Source organism: Corythoichthys intestinalis, chromosome 19, assembly GCF_030265065.1.
Source record: "Corythoichthys intestinalis isolate RoL2023-P3 chromosome 19, ASM3026506v1, whole genome shotgun sequence".
NCBI lineage: Eukaryota > Metazoa > Chordata > Actinopteri > Syngnathiformes > Syngnathidae > Corythoichthys > Corythoichthys intestinalis.
In genome coordinates, this window is record NC_080413.1 from 1,978,277 (window position 1) to 2,003,960 (window position 25,684).

Below are 25,684 nucleotides of genomic sequence, written 5' to 3' on the forward strand. Positions count from 1 at the left end.
CATGCGTTAGTAAACAGCTGCCATCTTAAAGCAGTAGAGCTCTCAGGAAAGCTCTGATGTAGAGATCCTTCCTAGCGAACCTAAGTACCTTTTTTTTTTTTTTTTTTTAAATCTAAAATGCTCCTAAATCGGCAAAATCTTGATTTAAATCGATCTTTAAATGATGGAACAGTTTTAAAACTTACACATGTTGAAAGTAGACAGAAGGGAACTAATGCAATAACGGGAGCAATTTTAACAACTTTAACGGTTGATTCACAACTTTAAATGACTTCCACACATAGCAAAGGTTACTATCTAGTTATCGCAATACCCTTGTGTCTAGTTAAGTGGAGGGTAAAGAATTGGGCTGGGGCCAATTGTCCCAAAAACCCTTTAAACTTCATATTGTGTGACCCTTTTTTTTTTTTTTTTTTTTTTGAGAAACCCCCCCCCCCCCCCCCCAAAAAAAAAAACATGAAAATTATCACTAGATACTTTGCCAAGTAACTAATTACTCTTACATTCAGGTAACTGAGTTACTAACGCAATGACTTTTTGGGAGAAGTAATTTGTAACTAATTAATTACTTTTTTAAAGTAAAAATTAACAACACTGGTTGTGTTAGTCAGGGCCGACCCAGGCCATTTGGGGGCCCTAAGCAAAATAATGCAAAGGGGCCCTTATTTTTGGCCCACCATTTCGTCACGGTGTACTGTGAAACCCATACATGCAATCCAACCCATAAGTCCATATATTTTGTTGCACTGCATACTTCAAATTTCTCACCCCAAATGATTGTCAGTACTTACAGTAGATAGCGCCAAACCTTTTTCTAAAAGGAAAGTTAAGAACTTTTTTTAAAGCTTGTAATCAAGTATCAAAACTCACAAAAGTCAAATAAAGCAAACTGTAGTAAACAAAATAGAATATAAATTAAACAATTGCCAGATTGGGGGCCCCCTAGCGGTCAGGGGCCCTAAGCAGCTGCATAGTCTGCTGGGCCGGCCCTGGTGTTAGTTCATCTAAAGAATGAGAAGTGCAGAAGTTGTCATGTTAACTTCAGCAGATGTGGTTAAACAGTCCGGACTAAATTTCCATCACACGTTCCATCCCGCTTGAGTTTTGCTAAATCACGCCATAAGTTCAATAAAAATAGCCCAAATGACAATGTTCTGTCCTTTTGAGAAATTAGCCCAAATTTGATGCATGTTTCTCCCATCTGGCAGGCGAGAATCTGCTCAATCTGACCAAACTGTAGACTGTCTTGTCTCGCTATTTCTCCCGTACTCCGGAATAGAAACACAGGGGTTCCAGGCAGGAATCAAGTTTTGCCGGTGCTGCCACATACACACTGGGGGTACATACTTTGAGTTTTGTGCATTTTTGCTAGTCCCCCACACAAAAAAAGCAAGCACACAATGCCCTTTCTGTTTTTTTTTCTTGAGACCGTTTCCATCTAAACGTGGGTTCCATCAAAGAAGCGTGGACAACTTGAGTCAGGTGACACACGAGTGCGTTTATTGACAGTTGAGGTGACGTCCGGAGAGAACAAACGCGGTTTGTGGCCGGCGTGACGTTTCGAGTACGCTAAAAGGCATCGGGGTCTAGCGGGAGTTCGGAACCGCCGGTTTGCGGCTTCACCTAACTTCTAACCCTCCAAAAGCGGTAGAAAAACAAGATCCGGCGCTCGTCCGGATGGCTTACGAGGTCACCCGACGGAATCATCAGAGTTTGATTGGTCAATCGATGACGTCGATCTCGCATCGGGCGGCTTAGCTAGCTGCTACGGTCGCGGCGCCGCCGTTAGCTTGTGGCTAACCTCGCCCGGGAATGCATAGCGGCGACAAAATAGGTCGACGTCGTCGTTATTGGTCATTAATTCACATTTGCAGGCGTGATCATCAAACAATTACTGAGCCTCCGCGCAAAATTAGTCGCAAACGACGAAAAGGAGAAAAAGTCACAAAGTTAGAAGGTTTCACCTGAAGTTTCCGAGCACGTGAGCGAGTCCCAAAAGACTTAAGGCCTCGGCGCGGGAAAAAAAAAGGGAGGCCCAAAGGAGCCGGCCGCCATCTCACTTGAAGGCAGCCTGCAGCATGGCGGTGGCGTAGGTAGGCCGCGCCTGCCGGTTCTGGATGGCGCTGCGCAGGTAGTGGACGCCGCCGCAGCGCTCCCATATCTCCTCGAACTGGCGGGGTAGGATCTCTGCCCCCCTCTTGCGCGAGAGGCCCGTCTCGTCCAGACTCAGCTCACACATCTCCATGTCGTCTTTGCCTGCGGGCGAAGAACGGCCCGTCGCGGTTATGGACGGCTTAGGCCGTAGTTACCATCATTAAAGGCGTATTCACACCAGGAAAGGCCATAGTTGGCTTTCCTTGGTTTGCACCAAATCACGTTTTTTTTACGCGGTTCCGGCAAGCGAGCCAGGATTTGACAACAAACCTACGCAAGTGCAAACATTGTTCAATCATTGGACAAAACCATCTGGGTGGGGTAATGCCACATTTGTGGGAAACTTGGAGCATCAGAGGCCACATTCTTCAACTCCTCATAGCTCATATTAGCTGACGCACTGCTAACCACGGACCGTGATGCTAACCAAACATTTCCTTGCTACGGAAGCCAGTTACGTGCAAAAAGGTCCAATGGGGCAAATAAGTATTTAGTCAACCACTAATTGTGCAAGTTCTCCCACTTGAAAATATTAGAGAGGCCTGTAATTGTTAACATGGGTAAACATCAACCATGAGAGACATTATGTGGAAAAAACCCTGAAAATCACAAAGTTTGATTTTTAAAGAATTTATTTGCAAACCATGGTGGAAAATAAGTATTTGGTCAATACCAAAAGTTCATCTCAATACTCTGTTATGTACCCTTTGTTGGCAATTACGGAGGCCAAACGTTTTCTGTAACTCTTCACAAGCTTTTCACACACCGTTGCTGGTATTTTGGCTCATTCCTCCATGCAGATCCCCTCTAGAGCAGTGATGTTTTGGGGCTGTCGTTGGGCAACACCCTCCACAGATTTTCTATGGGGTTGAGATCTAGAGACTGGCTAGGCCACTCCAGGACCTTGAAATGCTTCTTACGAAGCCAGTCCTTTGTTGCCCTGGCTGTGTGTTTTGAAACATTGTCATGCTGAAAGACCCAGCCATGTCGTATCTTCAATGCCCTTGCTGATGGAAGGCGATTTTTGCTCAAAATCTCTCGATACACGGCCCCATTCATTCTTTCCTTTACACAGATCAGTCGTCCTGGTCCCTTTGCAGAAAAACAGCCCCAAAGCATGAGGTTTCCACCCCCATGCTTCACAGTGTGTATGGTGTTCTTGGGGTGCAATTCAGTATTCTTTCTCCTCCAAACACGAGAATCTGTGTTTCTACCAAAAAGTTCTATTTTGGTTTCATCTGACCATAACACATTCTCCCAGTCCTCTTCTGGATCATTCAAATGCTCTCTAGTGAACCGCAGACGAGCCTGAACGTGTACCGGCTTCAGCTGGGGGACACGTCTGGCAGTGCAGGATTTGAGTCCCTGGCGGCGCATTCACCAGGTACCCACGTGTGGTTCTGGGATTTTTGCTCACCGTTCTTCTTATTTTGACGCCATGGGGTGAGAACTTGCATGGAGCTCCAGATCAAGGGGGATTTTCTGTGGTCTTGTATGTCTTCCATTTTCTAATAATTGCTCCCACAGTTGATTTCTTTACACCAAGCGTTTTACCTATTGCAGATTCAGTCTTCCCAGCCTGGTGCAGGTCTACAATTTTCTCTGGTGTCCTTCGACAGCTCTTTGGTCTTGGTCATAGTGGAGTTTGGCGTGTGACTGACTGAGGTTGTGGACAGGTGTCTTTTATACCGATAATGAGTTAAAACAGGTGCCATTAATACAGGTAACGAGTGGAGCCTCTTGTAAAAAGAAGTTAGACCTCTGACAGCCAGAAATCTTGCTTGGTTGTAGGTGACCAAATACTCATTTTCCACTCTAATTTGGAATTCTTTAAAAATCAAACAATGTTGATTTTCAGTTTTTTTTCCCCACATTCCGTCTCTCATAGTTAAGGTTTACCCATGTTGACAATTACAGGGTCCTCTCTAATCTTTTCAAGTAGGAGAACTTCCACAATTGGAGGTTGATTAAATACTTATTTGCCCCACTGTACATGATTTTCAGCTACGTTCCGGACCACAGTGCGGTACTTTTTAGAGGTCGACCGATATGGGAGTTTCGAATGCCAATAGCGATATCTAAAAAACATTTTGTAAGTCGATATACTGTTTTTAATAGGCATGTATATTATGAAAAGCAAATTAAAAAAAATACTTCAACGGCCTCAAATTGACAATGAGGACCTGATACTTAAAGCAACACTATGTAACTTTTCAGTTTTGGTTGATTTTAGTGACGCCGGTGGACAAAAGCGGTAGTGTTTTGCCTTAAGGAAGACTGCATTTCCCATGAGGACCAGTGCACACCTGCAGTGTCGTAAAATCATCAATCAAAAATCTATCTCTATGGAGGTAGATTTGTGTCTTTATTACTCAACCCCAAAAAAATAAATAAGTCGCTTCAAAAAAAAAAAAAAAAAAATTCAAATTAAATAAAAAATTGTTCAAATGCAGAAATAACTTTGAAGCGAAAAAATGCATTTGAAAACTTTTTCTTTGAATTTTTTTTTTTTGATTGAAACAACTTTTTTGATTGAAGTAATGTTTTGCGTTTGGGCCACATTTTTGCTAGGACATTTGTGTCTTTATTATTCAATCAAAAAATAAGTTGCTTCAAACAAAACAAAAATATCTTCAATACAAACAAAAATATCTTGCCACTGGCAAAGCCACTCTTGTCACTCAAACAGGTCCGACCAATAGCACGAAGTGAACATTTGTGTCAAAGTGATTCAATCAAAAAAAAGGTAGTTCAAATCTTTTTGCACTTCAAAAAAATTGACACATCAATAATAAAAAATAAATAAATTTCAAATAAAAATAATATTCCCCCCTCCCCAAATAATTTTTTTTAGGGGAGGACAATTTTATTTCAGCAAATGTTTTTTTCTTTGATTGAAAATGATTTTTTTTTTTTTTTTGGGTTGTAGCAACTTTTTTTGGGGATAGACACAAATGTGACCCGAACACAAAAGGATTGCTTCAATCAAACAAAAACATTTTCAATTAATATGAAAAAATTAAGTGTTCAAATGGCAATTTTTGAGTCTCAAATATTTTTTCGCATTCCAAAACATGTTTTCTATGATTGAATTTTTTTGATTGAAGTGTTTTTCCTTTAAAAATATTTTTTTGTTTGGAGCCAAACAATTCAATTTTTGATTGAATAATAGCCACAAATGCCCTAGCCAAAAAGCGGCAGAAACCCAAACAACATTACTTCAATAAAAAAAAAAACTTCCCAAAAAAAAAATTATTTTTTTTTTTAAATAGAAAAATTGTTTTCAAATGCATTTTTTTGAGTTTCAAATTTATTTTTGCATTCAAACATTTTTTTAAATTTAAGTGACTTTTCTTTTGATTGAATAATAAAGACACAAATCTACCTCCATAAATCTGCTGGTCGCCTGCAGATGGATTAAACAACGATTCTGTTTCCAGAGGATGTGTGAAAGATGAATAATTATAGGGAAAGGAATCCACGAAACAATAGTTGTAATAGTGTGGCTTGGAAGCAAATTGAGACCACCTCTCTGGCGTTTAGTCCGTTCTCTGATTTGTATTCACACCAGCTCAAAAGGTGCACACCACAAACTTTTATGGACTAAACAGGACGGGTGGGAATACGCCCTTTAAAAAAAAAAAAAATCACCGGCAGACAAACAGATGAAAAACAGTTTTGAACACGTGCGGGTTTTACCGGTGGAATGACTCGACGTAATCCAGGTGATGAAAAACAATTTACTAGTCTCCTACAAATCTTACCGGCCACCAGGAGGACGGGGTGTTTGTCGGGGTGCAGCTCCATCTGCCGGGCGATCCAGGGCCCGTCGAAGTGGGCGTACCACCAGCCTTTCTTCTTGGCCGCTGCCACCGCCGCCGCCGGTTCCTTGTACTGCTCGCCCGGACGGATAAACGGAATGCGGAAGAAGCGCTGCTGCCGGTTCAGAGACACCTCGTAATGGCGCGCCGGCACTGTCGGCACAGTCTTCTGTTGGGCTGCGCGAGAGAGGAAGGTTTCAGAAACAGAACTCCCAAAAAGTGGACCCAAGTTACGATTTCTTTTTCAACAACGTCGTTCCGCCCCTCGGCAACGATATTCAGGCTTTACTATTTTAGGAAGGATTATACAACCCTCAGCAAAAAGTATGGATTCACCAGTCTCGTACAAGCACTCACTCAAGACATTTTATCGTGTAGAACAAACTCTGATAAAAAGCTTGAAAAAATTTGGAATTACCGTAATTTCCCGAATATAAGGCGCACCCGTGTATAACGCGCACCCCAGCTTTACCTGTAAAATCTAGGGAAAATTCTTGTACCCATGTATAAAGCGCACCCTCATTTTAACACCTATAAATATGTGTCTCGTGTCTCGAACTTTTATAAAGTATGCGGTTGCAGCATTTTTTAATCCTTTTGTGAAATATTAAAAAAAAAAAAAAAAAAAAAAAAGAATATTAATTTTCTGTGGTAAAATTGCTCACAGTATACGATAACAATTTTCACAAAGGAAGGAGTTGTAGCAAGTTTTAACAGAATTTACCAGCGGAACTAATGTTGGCAAGTTGTGTAGTTCCCGCGGGGGAAAGTTAAGGGAACAGCCGGAAGTAAACAAATGTCCTGCGATTTGCGTGCTAGACGCACGTTGTTCCTTTGTGAGTTTCAATGTAAATAAAACAAAGTGGCTTGGCTCAGCGGATCGACAATCTTCTTCAGACTCCTGTCCTAGCTCGCCACACGGTCAACATTTATACGAAACGGATCGCCGTATACTTTCTCTTCGAGACAACATCGCCGTGTGCCGGCCAGCATGTTGCAAAGCAAAGGTTACAAAAATGTACCGGTAAATAATAAACGAATAGTACAAAATAAAAAAAAAATTATTAGATGTGAAAAATATCATGAAAACAATTATTTACCACATGAAACTTGATTATTATAAGTTATAACACTGTCGTTCGGATTAGGTAATATTGTGCTGGTCCATGGTTACAATTGAACATGAATCATGATGAATTTTTTCTGTCTCCGTGCCTGTACCCGTGAATAACGCGCACCCATGATTTTACGAGTAAATTTTTGGGGAAAAAAAAAGCGCGTTTTATTCGGGAAATTACGGTAGTTCAAAAGTGCAACTCTTTAGCAATCAGAAACACTACAAGAAATGAATATAAAACATTAGGTGGTCAGTAAATGTTACTTTATAGAGCAAGTGCAGGGAAATATAGAATCACTCCATTCTGAGGAAAAATACATGGAATCATGAGAAACAAACAAAGAAATAACAATCAAAACATCTCTAGTATTTAGTAGCACCGTCTCTGGCTTTTATGACAGCTTGCAGTCTCTGAGGCATGGACTTGAGTATTCTTCATCAATTTGGTGCCAACTCTCTTTGATTGCAGTTGCCAGATCATCCTTGGAGGTCAGAGCCTTGCTGTGGACCATTTTTTTCCCAATTTCCACCATACGTTTTCAATAGGGTTGATATAGGGGCTATTTGCAGGCCATGACATTGACTGGATGTGTTTCTCCAAGGAATGCTTTAACAGTTTTAGCTCTGTGGCATGATCCATAGTTATCTTGGAAAATGACAAACATATTTTCAATTGAAGGGTGAAGAAAGCTGTCTAAAATTATAATATAAACTTGTAAATTTATTGAAGATTTAACCACAGCCATCTCCCCAATGCCTTTGCCTGACATGCAGCCCCATATCATCAAGGACTGAGGGAATTTGGATGGTTTCTTCAGGCAGTCATCTTTGTAAATCTCACTGGAACAGCACCAAACAAAAGTCCCAGCATCATCACCTTGTCCAATGCAGATTTTTGACTCTTGACAAGGTGATGATGTCCAATGCAGATTCTTGACTCTTGACAAGGTGATGATGCTGGAACTTTTGTTTGGTGCTGTTCCAGTGAGATTTACAAAAATGACGGCCCGAAGAAAACATCAAAATTCCCTCAGTCCTTGATGATATGGGGTTGCATGTCAGGCAAAGAAGCTGTGGTTAAATCTTCTATAAATGCACAACTTTAGATTGACATTTTAGACAGCTTTCTTATCCCTTCAATTGAAAATATGTTTGTCATATTCCATGATGACAATGCATCATGCCACAGAGCTAAAACTGTTAAAGTATTCCTTGGAGAAAGACTCATCCAGTCAATGTCGTGGCCTGCAAATAGCCCAGATCTCAACCCTATTGAAAACCTATGGTGGAAATTGATAAAAATGTTCCACAGCAAGGCTCTGACCTACAAGGATGATCTGGCAACTGCATTCAAAAGAGAATTGGCACCAAATTGATGGAAAATACTCATCAAGTCCATGCCTCAGAGACTGCAAGCTGTCATAAAAGCCAGAGGTGGTGCTACTAAATACTAGAGATGTATTTTGAATGTTATTTCTATGTTTTTTTCTAATGATTCCATATTATTTCCTCAGAATGGAGTGAATCCATATATTTCTCTGCACTTCCTCTATAAAAGTAACATTTACTGACCACCACAGTGTTTTTTTTTTAAAATTAATTTCTTTTAGTGTTTCTGAATGCTACAGAGTTGCACTTTTGAACTAATTCATTATGTTTTCAAGCTTTTTATCCGAGTTTGTTCTACATGATAAAATGTCTGAGTGAGTGCTCATCAGACTGGTGATTCTATACTTTTTGCTAGGGGTTGTAAATCAATTTGCGGCAAAGACGGCGGCCAAGCAGATCTTTTCTCCAAAATCATGTAATCTACTGCCATCTAAAGGTAATCACCAGCTTGGTTTGGAGCAGAGCAGCTGCACGTCATCTCATTGAGGGAGGAACTCAAAGTTGGGAAAGGGTAACTTGCAATGGAGGGAGGGAATGCGAGCCACACCACGACAACAAAAATAGGAAAAAGATCAAATAAAGAAAAAAAGAAGCTGTTGTTGTCGCGTGACTTGGGTCAACTGATGGGTCCCACCTGAAAATTCAGGAAGCTGAAGGACATGACGTTTGAACAAAATAAGTCAAAGCATCATGTCAACAATGCCTGTTGCTTCGTGATGCTTTCTACATTGTTCCCGCGCACTTATGTCAGCCCAAGCAGAATGCTATGAAACCTTCACCTTCTCCTAAAATATATCCCTGCGGCAAAGTGGGAGGAGCCACCACGGGAGGGGTCAGTGTGGGGGTAGGGGTGCGGTTAGTAGAGCTATGTGCTAAAAGCTAAAGCAAACTTACACTTGGGGACTCTTATCACAGAGGGGGTGCCACCTGGAAGGAAATTTGCCGTTACACACAAAAAGCTCGGACACGCCGCCAAATAAATACGACGGCACATCCGTGCGGAAAAAAAAAAAGAGTGTGCGCCGCTGTTTAGTTCCGGTAGTTGCTGTCAAATTAAGAGCTCGGCTTCCAGGAGACGTGCAGACATACCGTAGTCGGTGACCGACTTGGGTGCCCTCTGCTCCATGTCGGCGTTCCTTTTTTTGTTCTTGGACTTCCAGGCGTGGTAAACCTTCAGCCGGCGGTGGAACTCCTCACGGCACGCCGCCAGCAGCTCGATGTCTATGGTGGAAAACACTCAAGTGACTTGAAGTTCCGCTATGAGACCTCCCATTTGGGCAACTTTCAAAATTGTCCGATATGCTTGTGTGATACATCAGTAGAAGGCTTAAAATGTCAATTTTCTGGGGGAAGAAAGATTTTGAATAGGTGGGCATTTTCAAAAAAAAAAAAAAAATTTAAACAGCAAAACCCTATCTGGACACGAGAGCAGAATTTAAGACGCCATGACTTTAACGAGATATTATCGCGTACTTACCTTGTTTCGATCCAAAAACTCCATGTAGCATGTATCACTGAGTGTCAAGACACAGCAGTGAATGGCCACAGTTGGATTTTTGGGGGATTTTATGGGTGAAACATGGTCATGTAACAAAAGTCGCGATGGAGAAATCGCAGACATCAAGGAGTGGTCGAGATATTATTTTTCATATGTTTACCATTTTAAACGTTTTTCAATTTTTCTTTGTTTGGATCGATTATCATCTGACATATCGAAGAAAATGCGACAGTAGCAAAAAAAAATACAATCAAGCGATAGTTATGAGGTAGATATTCGTGACTTTTCTACAGACACCAAGTTGAAAATATGCGAGTGAATAAATTTCTGAAGTTGTTGTTGTTGTTTTTTTTAAATGAAATATTTACACATAAATTAATGATTCTAAGCCAAAAATGACATTTTGAATAATATAAATTAATTACCTACAGTGGGGCAAATAAGTATTTAGTCAACCACTAATTGTGCAAGTTTTCCCACTTGAAAATATTAAAGAGGCCTGTAAACCTCAACCATGAGAGACAGAATGTGTGGAAAAAAAAAACAAAAAAAAAAAACAGAAAATCACATTGTTTGATTTTTAAAGAATTTACTTCCAAATCAATCAGGCAACGCAGACTTTCAACTCCGTCCACAGATTTTCTATGGGGTTGAGATCTGGAGACTGGCGAGGCCACTCCAGGACCTTGAAATGCTTCTTACGAAGCCACTCCTTTGTTGCCCTGGATGTGTGTTTGGGATCATTGTCATGCTGAAAGACCGAGCCACACCTCATCTTCAATGCCCTTGCTGACGGAAGGAGATTTTCTCTCAAAATCTCTCGATACATGGCCCCTTTACACAGATCAGTCATTCTGGTCCCTTTGCAGAAAAACAGCCCCAAAGCATGATGTTTCCACCCACCATGCTTCACAGTGGGTATGGTGTTCTTCGGCTGCAATTCAGTATTCTTTCTCCTCAAAACACAAGGACCTGTGTTTCTACTAAAAGTTCCATTTTGGTTTTATCTGACCATAACACATTCTCGCAGCCCTCTTCTGGATCATCCAAATGCTCTCTAGCGAACCGCAGACGGGCCTGGACGTGTACTGGCTTCAGCAGGGGGACACGTCTGGCAGTGCAGGATTTGAGTCCCTGGCGGCGCATTGTGTTATTCATAGTAGCTTTTGTTACTGTTGTCCCAGCTCTCTGTATGTCATTCACTAGGTCCCCTCCGTGTGGTTCTGGGATTTTTGCTCACCGTTCATGCTATCATTTTGACACCACGGGGTGAGATTTTGTATGGAGCCCCAGATCGAGGGAGATTATCAGTGGTCTTGTATGTCTTCCATTTTCTAATAATTGCTCCCACAGTTGATTTCTTTACACCAAGCGTTTTACCTATTGCAGATTCAGTCTTCCCAGCAAGATTCAGGTCTAGAATTTTGTTTTTGGTATGTCCTTTGACAGCTCTTTGGTCTTGGCCATAGTGGATTGTGACTGACTGAGCTTGTGGACAGGTGTCTTTTATACTGATAATGAGTTAAAACAGGTGCCATTAATACAGGTAACGAGTGGAGCCTGGTTAGACCTCGTTAGAAGAAGTTAGACCTTTTTGACTGCCAGAAATCTTGCTTGTTTGTAGGTGACCAAATACTTATTTTCCACTCTAATTTGGAAAGAAATTCTTTAAATATCAAACAATGTGATTTTGTTTTTTTTCCACATTCTGTCTCTCATGGTTGAGGTTTACCCATGTTGACAATTACAGGCCTCTCTAATCTTTTCAAGAAGGAGAACTTGCACAATTGGTGGTTGACTAAATACTTATTTGCCCCACTGTATGTTTTATGGCTTGCTTGAAACAAAAGCGGTTGCGCGACGTCTGTAAACGGGGCTTTCCAGGGTAAAACGAATAAACAAAAATAGTTCGGGGGCTTAATGTGCCATGAATCTGCTATGGCAGCATATAGACGTATTGTTCTTTCAAACACAACAGTTTTTTGGCTTAAAATACAGCAGTTTATTTTAAAGAGGGTTGCAAGAGCAGAAACTGCTTTTTCAGCCTTGTCTGTGTTTTCCGCCCTACGTTAGCGAACACATGCAACTCTCAAAAAGATCTCTCTGGACAGAGGGCGGGCGGAGGTCGCGTCTCACCGCAGGAGGTGTTGATGGCATCTCGGAGTTCGGCGTACTTCCACTTGCTGAGCTGGTATTTGCTGCTGGCGGTGGCGGCGGCGGCTTTGCCGGCCTGCACTTGAGGACCTCTGCCGACCGACACACAGGAAAGAGAGAGAGAAGTCGGCAAAGAACCAAAGACTAAAGACGGTTAGCGCTGAGTATAAGCCGCTAGAGGACAAGAGGAGGTTGAGAGGACAGGAAGTAAGTTGCCCCGACCAGGAAGTGATTTAACACGTGTCGTCCACCTTTTGCGATCGAGTGCATTTCAAGAAAAAAAAAAGCATCTACGGCGGCGGTCGATTGCCGGGCAAATCATGAAAATGTCCCTCGCGGGTGATTAGAAAAGAACGACGTGCCCGTCGATAGGAAACGCACCTCGCCAAAAGCTCGCTCATTTCCTTGGCCATCTCCTCCCTACAATGTTGTCATGGTCATCATTAAGGTCATACCGCAAAATGGCCGCCCGACGACGGCGCTGCCCCGACATACGAGTCCAATTCCTTCCCCTCGCCCTCCCATATTGAAAGAATCCGTTCCCGTCTCGTATATCTCGAGGCAGCGCCGCGTCGTACCCCGACGGCGTTACCTACATGCTTAAACTGGAGCCTTTGGAGGCGGCAGTAGTGCTGAAAAGACAAAACGACAACCGAGATATCGACCCGGGCGCGCGAGGGTTAAAAGAACAGAGGGAGTCGTGAAGGTCAAAGTTCAAAGGTCTTACGCTGCTCGCTCGGGCGACGACGGAAGCGACGACTCGGCGCTGCCGGGAGGAGAACAAGCACACGTTAATGAAAAAAGCCGGGCGGGCGCGGGCTACTTCCCGTAGCGAGGCGCTAACCTGCGGAGGGCGGCGTCGCTCTGCGATTCGTCGGTGACCAGTTCCGCTTCGCTCTGCGCGATCCTCAGCGCCAATTCGCGGTCGCGACGCTCCTGCTCCAACACCGCCTGACGGGAAAGTTCCTCCTCGCGTTCTGCCGCCAGCTGACGTTCCATCTCCGCCTACGCGCAAAACACCACGGTGAATCGGAAGGACGCCCGTCGGCCAGGCTAGCGTCATCCGAAATGAAAAGTTACCTGCAGCTTCATTTCCTCCTCCTCTCTTCTCTTCCTCTCCTCCTCTTCCTGCTTCCTCTTGATCTCCATCTCGGCTTTCCTGGAAGGAAACGCCACGCTCACTCTCTACGGGGGCGCTGACCTCGGCGCGGACTTACACGCGTCTCTCTTCTTCCTCCTGTCGGCGGCGGCGCTCTTCCTCCTCCCTCCTCTGCTTTTCCTTCTCCATCTCCTCCTGGATGCGACGGAGACGCTCGCGCTCCTCCTCCTCCTTCTTCTTGTTCTGCATGTCGGTCAGCAGCCGCTCCGAGCGCACCACCAGCGCGCCGTATTCGCCCTCGATCTCCAGGCGCCGCATGGTTGTGCCCTGGGCGCGCAAAAAAAATCCAAAGAAACCAAAAGTGCTATTTTCCATGTGGCAAAATGGATTTTACCAGGTGGCATTTTTTTTGCCACGTGGCAAAATTGATTTTGCCATGTATTATTTTTTTTGCCACGTGGCAAAATGGGTTTAGACATGTGGCGTTTTTTTTTTTTTTTGCCATGTGGCAAATTGATCTTTCCATGTATTTTTTTTTTTTTTTTTGCCACGTGGCAAAATGGATTTAGACATGTGGCATTTTTTTGCCATGTGGCATTTTTTTTGCCATGTGACAAAATTGATTTTGCCATGTGCCATTTCTTTTGGCCATGTGGATAAATGGATTTTGCCATGTGCCATTTTTTTGCCATGTGGGATTTTGACATATGGCATTTGTTTTTGCCCATTTTTTTTTTTTGCCATGTGGCATTTTTTTCCCATGTGGCAAAATTGATTTTGCCATGTGGCATTTTTTTTTTTTGCTATATGGTAAAACTGATTTTGACCTGCGGCATTTTTTTGCAATGTGGCAAAATAGATTTTGACATATGGCGTTTATTTTTGCCGTGTGGAATTTTTTTGGGCCATGTGGCAAAATGGATTTTGACATGTGGCATTTTTTTTTTGCCATGTGGCAAAATGGATTTTGTTTTGTTGGATTTTTGGGGGGTATGTGGCATTTTTAGGGGAGTATATGGCAGTTTTGGAGGCCATGCACGTCCATGCCATTGACGGCTATGCACGTCTAAATTTTCCATTCATTTTAAATGGCAGAAAAACGTGTGAATGTCAATTTTCTGTAATGCGAAGTGTATGTAAAATCAGAGCCACAAGTTTTTCTGCCATTTAAAATGAATGTTAAATTTGGACGTGCATAGCCGTCAATGGCATAGCCTGACTTGGGTTCCAGTTGAATGTCCATGCGCTGTAATGTAAAGTGTATGGTCAAAAATCACAGCCACACATGTTTTTCTCCCATTTAAAATGAATGGAAAATGTGGACGTGCATAGCCTGCAAAACTACCACACACCCCAAAAAAAAAAAACAACAACAAAATCGCCCCCACCCCAAAAAAAATGCCACAAACCAAAATCCATTTTGCCACATACCAAAAGAGCCTCATGTCAAAATCCATTTTGCCACATGGCAAAAAAATGCCACATACCAAAATCAATTTTGCCACATGGCAAAAAAAATGCCACATGGCAAAATCAATTTTGCCACATGGCAAAAAAATGTCACATGGCAAAATCAATTTTGCCACATGGCAAAAAAAAATGTCACATGGCAAAATCAATTTTGCCACATGGCAAAAAAAATGTCACATGGCAAAATCAATTTTGCCACATGGCAAGAAAATGCTACATGGCAAAATCAATTTTGCCACATGGCAAAAACAATTTTGCCACATGGCAAAAAAAAATGCCACATGGCAAATACCACTCTTGGTTCTAGCCGTCTCTCAAAAAATCTTAGCTGACGTCACTGCCGTCGCCCACCCGTATCTTGGGAACCTACCTTGATTTTGACTTCCAAAGCGTGAATGGCGGCGTCCAGCTGTTCAACCTGGGCGCTCATCTCCTCCTTGCCTTCCTTGAGTCCCGCCACCACTTCGTTGAAGAGCTCCGTTCTCTTCTTCAGCTGCCGCACCTTCACCAGGCCGTCGATTCTGAAAATAAAAGTCAGTTTGGGTTGAAGTCGGAGGAAACGGTAGACCGTGAAGAGGGAGAAGTTGCTCATGGACAAATGCAAAAAGCTACTTGTTGAAGAACGGCGCAAAGAAATATTCGAGAAGAAGATCTGGTCGGATGAAGAGGCCACCCACCGAGGTTTGTGCTTCCTCTTGCATAGCCACATGCGCACAGTCTTCTGCATGACCACGCACGCGGCGCGCCGGTACAGCAGCTTGTTCTTCACTGCGCACAAACATACGGCGACAAACGTCAAGGACATGCTTCCCCATAATGATTAGCGTGCTAGCGCTAGAATTCTTCATGACAAATACTGAGAAGGAATTCAACAAACGGGACGAAGAAGCGGACAAGTGAAGAGGTGATATGAGAAGACGCCAAAAATTTGGAGGTTGAACGACAAGCCAAATGAGGAAGAGTACAGGGTTGAGAAGGAATTGTGGCCGAGGTTCTAGGTCTTACTTATCGTACTTCCGTGTGTTGCTAAGGTAGGAGCGGGCAAAGTAATCCACAAAGGGCTGCAGTGGGTGCAGATTTTAGTTCAAACCCATTCGGAGTGTTGGAATTTGACCCTTTGGCCAGATTGCCGGAATCACGCCAGCCAAACCGATCAGAACTACAACAGCCCGGCCAAAAGGCCAAACTCTGCGCTTTCACCTTAGTTTTAACTCCTTGAACTGACTCCATTTTAAAAGCTAGAAGAAGGCTTCAAAACACAAGTTGACAATTTGTCGTGAAGGGAATAGTTACCTTTCTCGCAGACACTGTATAACTGTTTGCATTAGTCTAACACATTCATTATAGTAAAGCATTTAACCATAGTTTAGGCAGACTTCACTCCATGCCTTTTGACACAGTAAAGTGGACTAGCTTATCAGCAGTCGCCTGACAAGTGAAGAAAAAACGTTATCATTTCTCCAGTCAGTCAGGACGCTCCCGCCCTACCAAGACAACAACTTGATAGCGATGAGTCTTAGACGTGAAGACATGCCTCAGTTGCCGTGGCAACCATGTCCCAGCCACGAAGGATGACGCACGAACTTGAACGCCCAAACCTGCCACAGAGGGATGATCCCAAGACAACACCCAGGCATGCCTTAAGCCCGGCCCACTCCACCGCAGCTTTCAAAAGACTGAACATTTTACGCTTGCTTCTCGGGACATTCCGATGTATCTGTTGTTTTGCGGACCTTAGATCTAACATTGCCTCTCTGTTGTCCGCTTTGCCTCGTTTTTTGACCATTGTCGACGAATAAATTGTCAAGACGTTTTCAGTGAGCCATCTTTTAACAGTTCAAAATGGAGTCAGTACAAAGGGTTAACGTTGGAGTGAACGCGCGGGATTTGGTCTCGCCGGCCGACTTGCTGGAGCGGCGCCAATGGGACGCCATTTGGTTCGGCTGTCGCTGTTCCGAATTCCTTCAGTCGACAGCAAGGCAAAAACGGCAAACAGACCCAGACGAAGAGGAAGGCTGGATCCAGGGTCACCATATCACGGGTCAACAAAAGTGTCCAGAGAAAAAAAGAAACGCTAGCTAAAGAATTTAGTCTTTTGTGGGGCGGGCTGTGGGCCAGAAGAAGGGTGTGTCTGGGCATTGTTTAGGGTTATTGTCAGTTGTAGATGGGTGTTACTGTCGTCAGGGCGACGGGAGTTGAGGATTTTACCAGACTCAGCGCCATGTCAGTGCTGAGTGTCAACTTCCCAGTCGTGGGTTCCTCTGTCATTAGATGTTCCTTGTGGAAGGAGAGGATTTCCTTTCATTGTTCTTGACTGTCCATTGTTAGTTACGTGAAGATGGTGGGATTTGGTGATCCAGACATGGGCTTGTAGATGTCTTGGCCATCCCCTGCTTGTCTCGCTGAGTAAGCTCCATGACGTGCGAGTAGGGCTTCAGTAGTCAGCAGGCATCCTGTATCTGTTATGCGCTTATCTGCCCGTTGTCTTCTTCCAATCACTGCAAGTCCAACTACTCAATCTTCAAATTTATTCTACTTGTTTTCTTAAATTATGATTTAAATGCTATTTATTTTATATTGGTTGTGTTAGAGTAATACAAAAAATAAATATGGAAAAGGGTACTATTCCCTTCAAGACGACACCTTTTCACCAATCTGGTGTTTTACAAGTGTCAGTGTCAGTTGACTGCAGTTATGTTCTTCTTGTTTCTGATGAAACCTCATTAGTGAAACTGTCAGTGCTAGATCAGTTGGAACAAAGACCGGGACCCACTGCTGCCCTCGAGGACCGGTTTGCCCACCCCTGTGCTAGGACAATATGAAGCGCCAACGCACGCACTTACACTTGATGACGGACAGCGCGCACCACTGGACCTTCTTCCAGCGGCTGTGAATGATCCACGTGTTGACGCGTTGCACCAGTTCCGCCAGGTGCTCTGGGTCCGACTTCATGATCTGGTCAAACTCGGCAAACTAAAAAAACGAAGCCGGAGGAAATGTGAGCATGATTAAAAAAAGACTGTCGACCTGTTGGGCGGGCAGGCGCCGACCTTCCCGGGTCGGAAGAACACTCGAGTCAGTCCGAACTTGTAGTCTTTCTCATTCAGGCCCAAAGCCTTGAACAAGGCCTGTAGGGAAAAAAAAAAAAAAAGAGGGTGAACGGATTAGACAGCGTGCTTTTGACTTGAAACCAATTGCTGATGACAAAAGCCGATTTTGTAGGCTGATATAATTTTTTTTTTTAAAGGAAACACTTATTAAATGCATATGGCGGAAAAAACAGACAAGACTGAAAAAGCAGTTTCTGCTCTTGCACTCCTTTTTAAAAGAAACTGCTGCATTTTAATCCAAAACAACTGTTGTGTTAAATAGAACAATATGTCTATATGCTGCCATAGCAGATTCATGGCGCATTAAGCCCCCGAACTAGTTTTAATTTGTCCGTTTTACCCTTACCGCTTTTGTTTCAACCCATCCATAAAACAAAGGTAAATAATTATTATTCAAAATGTCTGTCATTTTTAGTTTAGAATCATTAATTAATATCTAATATTTCGTTTAAATAAAAAACGACTATAAACAATAGGGTGGCCCTTATTTTCGAAAGTTTGAAAATTCAGTCTCCAAACCCGGATTCTTGTTCCACTCCATGAGAAAACCACGCGAGTAATTTTTTAAAAAAAATCGAATAATATTTACCCGGTGCTCAACGACCTTAAAGTTTTACTATATAAGATCATTTTCACGCTCAACGATACAGGGGCTTTGTCGGTGACAAATGCCGCGGCTCTGTTCTCAGATGCTCTCGTTGGTGGACTATGGACCAAGGACTGTGTGTGGCAACTCTCGTCTAGTGCTCCTTTTCCTCTGTCTAGCATTTGTCTAGTGCTTGGCAGTACTTTTTCAACGTGTTTGCATGTTTCTGGAGTGAGTTCTGATTGGAGGCGTCGACGTCCGCGGCAAGAGTCCAGTTGGAGGATTCGTCCTCAACCTCCTCTAGCACCAGCGCCGAAGAAAGCCCCACACGTGGTATCTCCCCAGTCCCACCCAAACGGCCTCGAGCGAACCTCAACATCGTCACCCCGGACGTGGCGGCCTCTTTGGATCGCGTCAACGTGAGCGACCGTGGCCCAGTGTTCGTCCTCACCGAGACAGCCCGTGCCCTGGGGCACGACACAGTTGAGTACAACATCAACAGGACATCGATCCAAAGCCAGCGCCGTCGTCACCGCGAGCAACTGGCCTCCGCCCTCAAGGAGAAGCTGCGAGTAGAAGGCCCCTTGGTAGTCCACTGGGACGGGAAGCTGATGCCGGATCTCACCAGCAACGCCCACGTCGACCGCCTGCCCATCTTCGTGTCTGGGGGAGGGGAGGTTCAGCTGCTGCAGGTGGCGAAGCTTCCCAGTGGAAGAGGGGCGAATGCAGCGAAGGCCGTCGTGGAGGCGTTGGAGAAGTGGAGCGTCGCTGACCGGGTCGTGGGGATGTCCTTTGACACCACCGCCGCCAACACGGGTCGCCACACCGGGGCGTGTACCCTGATTGAGCGGCAGCTGAAGAGCGACCTCCTCTACCTCGCCTGCCGGCATCACATTCTCGAGCTCGTGATCGAGGCGGTCTTCACGTCGGTGATGGGGCCAACTACAGGGCCTGCTGTCCTGCTGTTCAAGCGTTTCCAGGAGAGGTGGCCCTTCATCAACCAAGGCGAGTTCCAGCCGATCGAGGATGGAGCAGGAGAGGTCGACATCGAGTGGTTCCTTCAGGCCCTGAAAGAGCGGACAGACCTTCGGGACGACTACCGGGAACTTCTGGAACTAACCGTCATCTTTCTCGGCGGCGTACCTCCCCGCGGAATCCGCTTCCGTGCCCCTGGCCCCATGCACCACGCTCGGTGGATGAGCAAAGTGCTGTACTCGCTCAAGGTGTGGCTGTTCAGGGGACAGTTCAAACTGACGCCGAAGGAGGAGCGCGGACTGTTGAGGGTGGCCATGTTCTCCGCCCGCCTCTACAGCAAAGCCTGGACGCAAGCCCCACTTGCTGTCGCGGCTCCGCTCAACGATCTTCAGCTGCTTCAGGCACTGGACGGGTACGAGGACGCGGAGGTCTCCAAGGCCGCGACAAACAAGCTCCTCGGCCACCTCTGGTACCTCTCGGAAGAGCTGGTAGCCCTGGCGTTCTTCGACGACCGGGTTTCATCAGAAACAAAGAAGAAGATGGTAGCGGCGATTGAGGAGAAGGATGGCAACGACACAGCCCAGAAGCGAGTGACCATTCCCGCTTCAGCGATCAGCGGCTGCAGCCTTGAGGACTTCGTGACCTCCAATACGTCCTCGTTCTTCGACAAGATGTCCATTGACAAGGGATTCCTGGCGTTGGAACCGGCAGACTGGAAGAAGGATGAGGCGTACGGCAAGGCGTGCAAAGCGCTGGGGAAGCTGTCGGTCACCAATGACCACGCGGAACGAGGCGTCGCCCTGATTCAGGAATATAACCGGCTCCTGACGAAGGACGAAGAACAACTGCAGTTCCTCGTCCAGGTCGTCGCGGACCATCGGCGCCAGTTCCCGGACACCAGGAAGGGAACGCTTGCACGGACCGGGCGACAATGAGTGGCTAGCAGCCACATAACCCCCGCCAGGAGAGGAAAGCGGCTAATACTCCCACGAGAGCAACGTGGGAGGGGGACCCGGAGTGCTTGTGACTAGCGTTCGCTGAGTAAAATTTCAGAGTCGTTGAGCACCGGTTAAATATATTCCGATTTCAATGAAACTTTGCACAGCACGTTTCTGGGTCAAAAGGAACAAGAATCCGGGTTTGGAGCATAGACATTATTCGTTTGAAATTTAACCCCCCTACAGAGGGCCACCCTAATAAACAATTATTCACTTGTATATTTTAAACTTTTAAACAAATGACGACACGATGAAAAAAATGGTGTCTGTAAAAAAGTCACGGATATCTGCCTCATAACTATCACTTAAATGTATTTTTTGTTACTGTCGCATTTTCTCCAATATGTTAGGTTATACATATCGATCCAGATAAAGAAGAAAAAAAAAACAAACAAAAAAAACCCCTTTCAAATGGTAAACATATGAAAAAGAAAATCTAGACCGCTCATTGATGTTTGTGATTCCTGCACCACGACCCTCGTTATATTACCATGTTTCACCCATAAAATCCCCCAAAAATCCAGCTGTAGCCATTCACAGCTGTGTCTTGATACTTAGTGATACATTCTACATGGAGTTTTTGGATCGAAACGAGGTAAGTACGCGATAATATCTCGTTTAAGTCATGTCGTCTGTAATTCTGATTCTGATTTTGCCATGTGGCATTTTTTATTTTTGCCATGTGGCAAAATGGATTTTGCCATGAGGCACTTTTTTTTTTTGCCATGTGACATTTGTTTTTACCATGTGGCAAAATTGATTTTGCCATGTGGCACTTTTTTGCCATGTGGCAAAATGGATTTTGCAATGTGGCATTTCTTTGCAATGTGGCATTTTTTTCGCCATGTGGCAAAATGGCTTTTGCCAGGGGGCACTTTTGCCATGTGGCAAAATTGATTTTGCCATGTGGCAAAATGGATAGTGCCATGTGGCATTTTTTTGCCATGTGGCAAAATTGATTTTCCCATGTGGCACTTTTTTCCCATGTGGCACTTTTTTTTGCCATGTGGCAAAATTGATTTTACCATTTGGCATTTTCTTTGCAATGTGGCAAAATGGATTTTGCAATGTGGCATTTTTTTGCCATGTGGCATTTTTTTTGCCATGTGGCAAAACTGATTTTTACCATGTGGCAAAATGGATTTTGCAATGTGGCATTTTTTTGCCATGAGGCAAAATTGATTTTGCCATGTAGCATTTTTTTGCCATGTGGCAAAATTGATTTTACCATGTGGCATTTTTTTGCCATGTGGCAAAATGGATTTTGCAATGTGGCATTTTTTTTTGCCATGTGGCATATCCATATATCGACCTATCAAGAAAGACAATATATCGTTTGACCTTTAAAATAATCACCTAAACCGTGAACATAATTTATCCTATTGCTGTACAAGGGCTATATATCGGCCGGCCGATATAGACTTTCCAAATTGGTGATGGACTAACCTTGCAGAAGAGGCGTGGGTCCAGCCGTGCCAGCTTGGGCGGCATGTACTTCTTGTACATGTTGTAGAGTTCGTGGAAAGGAGCCCTGGAGGGGAAGCCGCCTTGCATCAGGTCCAGCACCGACACCATACCTGCTCGACAAGGACGGTCAGGGTTTGGAAAGCGCTCCCGAGACGGGACCGCCCACCTGAGCACTGGAGCTGCGACAGGATCTGCGCCCCTTCAAATTGGTGGCTGACCATCTTCAAGTTGGGTTTGATACAGCGGATAAAACTGGAACCCTGATCCGGAAAGACGGACCGTCAGGTTGCGCCTGCCCAGCCACGGCCGGCGCTTCATTTGAGACTTAAAAAAGCTACTGACCGTACTGCGCAGTTTTTCCAGTAGAATATTCAGCTGAGTCTACGGGAAAAAAATCAACACAGGACTTCAGCGGTGTAGAACTCTCGTGGAATTCGATTCGCTGTTTTTTTTGTCTTCTCTGCTAGCTGGTTAAAGGGGAACCTCGCGACTTCAGAGGACTAATACTTCAAATAACTATTTGTGGGATCACATCAACTCATGCTCGGCTTTCCCCAGCCGCTACCGTGACGGGCTTAGCTTGTTCTTGCGGAAGCGCGTCACCTTAAACTTGTTTCCCACGCTGATGAATCCCAACTTTCCGGCCCTCTGCTTGCCATCATTGGCATTGTTGGCGTTGTCGAAGAGTTCTCGGATGAATCGATCGCTGGACTCGCTGAGCAGGCATTCTAGCGACGTGTGCAGGGCGTCGTTGTTCTTCTCCACGAACTTGTTCTGAGGCGGAAAATGTCAATAAAGGGCCGGCCGGGTGCCCAGTTCTCTCTCTCGCCGCATCGCAACTCACCGTCTCGTAGCAAACGGCTCCCGCAAAATGCCTGATGATGAAACCTTCGTCGTCCCTCACATTTCTGTGGACAGCCAGCTTGGACTTTCTCGGTATCTGGCAGAAACACACATCAACCAAAAGTCCAAAGTTTCAACAGGAAAGTCTCTGCCTCACAGTCAAGCGGAAGTGGTTCTTGTGTTTGTTGTGGACCGTGTCCGTAAAGTGCTGGTCGCTGGGTTGAGGTAGTCTGTTTTCCTCGTCCAGGATGTCCAGGATTCCTAGCACCTTGGCCTCCACCAGGTCTGCAGAACCGAGCAGAAGCACACGTGTCTCTAAGCAAGTCTGGGACCGGAGTCTCGAGGGTTAAGCGGTTCCTACCGATGCAGTCCTGGTTGTCCACGTAGTGAACCTCGTTGACACCCAGCCCCTCCCTCTGGTACAGTTCTTGTTCCTGGGGATACAAACCGGAAGCAGCTTAGCTTCAACTAGAGCATTGGGGTTAAAAAACCAACCTCTGACTAGTTGTTAAATTCCGCCGATGTCGCGGGCGAGGCAGGTTCATTGATTGAACCCGCCTGAAGGGAATAGCCTCCTTCCCCATATTTACTGTTTGACTGTTTGTATTACTCGAACACACAAATCATAGTGTAACAAAACAATATCCAGTATTTGATAGTATGAGTAGTTGGACTTGGAGTGATTGGAATTTGCAGCACCAGGACAACGGGCAGATAAGGGCATAACTTATACAGGATGCCTGCTGACTACGGAAGCCCAACGTACATGTCATGCAGCTGACTGAGCGAGATGGAGACTGACGGAGCAACACAAGCAGGAGATGGCCAAGAAATCTACCAGCCCACGTCTGGACCACCAAATCCCGCCATCAGCTCTTCTGGGGGCCAACAATGGACAGTCCAGAACAATGGCGGGACATCTTGTCTTGCCACAAGGAACGCTTGATAACAATAAGACTCCACGGCTGAGAATTTGAACACACAGCGCTCCTTTTGCGCTGAGGCTAATTTACAACTCTGGATGCCTTGGCAACAGTGACTCACGGACTCATCTGCCCAACCTGCAACAGAAAATTAACCTAAACCACACCCAAACACACCCTTCTCCCAGACCACAGCTCGCCTCACCAGTCTTCAAAAGACTGAATTCTTTAGCTAGCGCCGTCTTTTTCTCGGGAACATTTTTGTGTACTTGTTGTTTGTCCACCCCGGAGCCAGCTTTCCTCCTCGTCTGGGTCTGTTTGCCGTTTTGCCTTGCTGTATGATTGCTATCGACTTGAAATAAATTGTCAACTTGTGTTTTGAAGCCTTTTTCCGGCTTTTAAAATGGAGTCAATACATGGAATTAAAACTAAGGTGAACGCGCGGAGTTTGACCTCTTGGCCTTGTTGTCAGGGTTCCGCGACCCTGGTCGTAACCCTTTAATGCATGTAATATGAAATAATTTGAAAAATATGGTCTTAATAAAATCTTTTTTTCAAATTTGTGAAAAGGACAAAAAAAATATTAGGGCTGTCAAACGATTAAAATTTTTGATCAAGTTAATTACAGCTTAAAAATTAATTAATTGTAATTAATCGCAATTCAAACCACCTCTAAAATATGCCATATTTTTCTGTAAATTGTTGTTGGAATGGAAAGATAAGACACAAGATGGATACAGTATATACATTCAACATACGGTACATAAGTACTGTATTTGTTTATTATAACAATAAATCGACAAGCTGGCATTAACATTATTAACATTCTGTTAAAGCGATCCATGGATAGAAAGACTTGTAGTTCTTCAAAGATAAATATTAGTACAAGTTATAGAAATTTTATATTAAAACCCCTCTTAATGTTTTCGTTTTATTAAAATTTGTAAAATTCTCAATCAAAAAAAAAACTAGTAGCTCGCCATTGTTGATGTCAATAATTACACCATGCTCACTCATTGTGCTTAAAACCATAAAATCATTTGGACCCAAGCGCCAGCAGAGGGCGCCAAACACCAAAAAACAAGTAACAAGCGGACATTACACTGCTGTCATTTTAATCTGTTTGAGCGGGGCATGTGCGTTAATTGCGTCAAATATTTTAACGTGATTAATTAAAAAATTAACGCCCGTTGACGCGATAATTTTGACAGCCCTAGTAATAACCGCTGTGATATCTATAACCCTTGCTAAATCCGGTTTCTATTTTTCATGGATCCTGCAGATGCATGAGCTGACTTGCATCCATTTTTTTTTTTTTTTTTTTTTGAGGAAAGATATTTCAAAATTCTGAATTGGTCTCAAAATCGTGAAATTCTAAGGGTATCAAATGTAATACATTTGCAAGAAAGGGTTATATTGCGCAAGCGCAGCTCGGTTGGCGTGATTCCGGCAATCTGGCTAAAGGTTAAATTCCAACACGCCAGAGGTAAATTTGACCTTTCAAACAGAAAATGACGATAACGACAAAAGTCTGACCTCTTTGAGGATGCGCTCGTTGAAGAACTGCTGCAGCTTCTCATTGCAGTAGTTGATGCAGAACTGCTCGAAGCTGTTGTGTTCAAAGTATTCTGTGGGGAACAGGAAGCGGTCAACGGCGGGACGGTAGCACAGATGTCGTTCGGCGTACCGAAGCCGGCGATGTCCAGGACGCCGATGAAGTTAGCGGACGACTGGAAAGGGAAGCACTGGTTGACTCTGGTGACCACGTGGTCGAAGAGACGGCTGTAAACGGCCTTAGCCAATGCGTCACGAGCGTTGTTGGCCTGCTCCACTTTCAGAGGAACCCTTGACAGGCGCAGATGATAAGTGTCTGTCGATGACCACCCCCATCCATGGGGTGGAGGCAACCTACTTGATAATTGTTCCTTTGGTCCCCCCCGCTGTGGTGAGCATGACCCTGGATGTGAGGCTTCCTTGCAGGTCTAGCTGGTCCAGACCCAAAAGCTCGGCACAGTTTTGCAGGGTTTGACTGGACTGCTTCTTGATGCTGCAGCCGCCTGAGAGCCACCACAATTTCAGA

General features: G+C 44.5%; 1 protein-coding gene across 7 annotated transcripts in view; it reads right to left on the reverse strand.

Annotated features, from left to right (window-relative positions):
- Positions 1 to 1,480: 1,480 nt before the first annotated feature.
- Positions 1,481 to 25,684, reverse strand: part of LOC130907718 (unconventional myosin-VI-like) — a 32,252-nt gene continuing 8,048 nt past the window's right edge. For 3 of the 7 annotated variants that reach the window (XM_057823115.1, XM_057823116.1, XM_057823117.1), the window contains exons 12-36: positions 25,517 to 25,661; positions 25,292 to 25,449; positions 25,141 to 25,232; positions 23,043 to 23,115; positions 22,839 to 22,966; positions 22,683 to 22,778; positions 22,442 to 22,612; positions 22,181 to 22,219; positions 22,005 to 22,098; positions 21,818 to 21,948; positions 17,753 to 17,830; positions 17,546 to 17,675; positions 15,380 to 15,470; positions 15,073 to 15,223; positions 13,351 to 13,559; positions 13,214 to 13,292; positions 12,978 to 13,138; positions 12,861 to 12,899; positions 12,730 to 12,765; positions 12,515 to 12,553; positions 12,116 to 12,225; positions 9,571 to 9,702; positions 9,376 to 9,408; positions 5,919 to 6,152; positions 1,481 to 2,256 (exon numbers count right to left, since the gene is read on the reverse strand). In XM_057823115.1, the coding sequence (XP_057679098.1) occupies positions 2,057 to 2,256; positions 5,919 to 6,152; positions 9,376 to 9,408; positions 9,571 to 9,702; positions 12,116 to 12,225; positions 12,515 to 12,553; positions 12,730 to 12,765; positions 12,861 to 12,899; positions 12,978 to 13,138; positions 13,214 to 13,292; positions 13,351 to 13,559; positions 15,073 to 15,223; positions 15,380 to 15,470; positions 17,546 to 17,675; positions 17,753 to 17,830; positions 21,818 to 21,948; positions 22,005 to 22,098; positions 22,181 to 22,219; positions 22,442 to 22,612; positions 22,683 to 22,778; positions 22,839 to 22,966; positions 23,043 to 23,115; positions 25,141 to 25,232; positions 25,292 to 25,449; positions 25,517 to 25,661 (2,849 nt within the window). In that variant the 3' untranslated portion in view covers positions 1,481 to 2,056. The remainder of the gene's footprint in view (positions 2,257 to 5,918; positions 6,153 to 9,375; positions 9,409 to 9,570; positions 9,703 to 12,115; positions 12,226 to 12,514; positions 12,554 to 12,729; positions 12,766 to 12,860; positions 12,900 to 12,977; positions 13,139 to 13,213; positions 13,293 to 13,350; positions 13,560 to 15,072; positions 15,224 to 15,379; positions 15,471 to 17,545; positions 17,676 to 17,752; positions 17,831 to 21,817; positions 21,949 to 22,004; positions 22,099 to 22,180; positions 22,220 to 22,441; positions 22,613 to 22,682; positions 22,779 to 22,838; positions 22,967 to 23,042; positions 23,116 to 25,140; positions 25,233 to 25,291; positions 25,450 to 25,516; positions 25,662 to 25,684) is intronic. The other 4 variants (XM_057823118.1, XM_057823119.1, XM_057823120.1 and 1 more) reach the window with 4 other exon arrangements.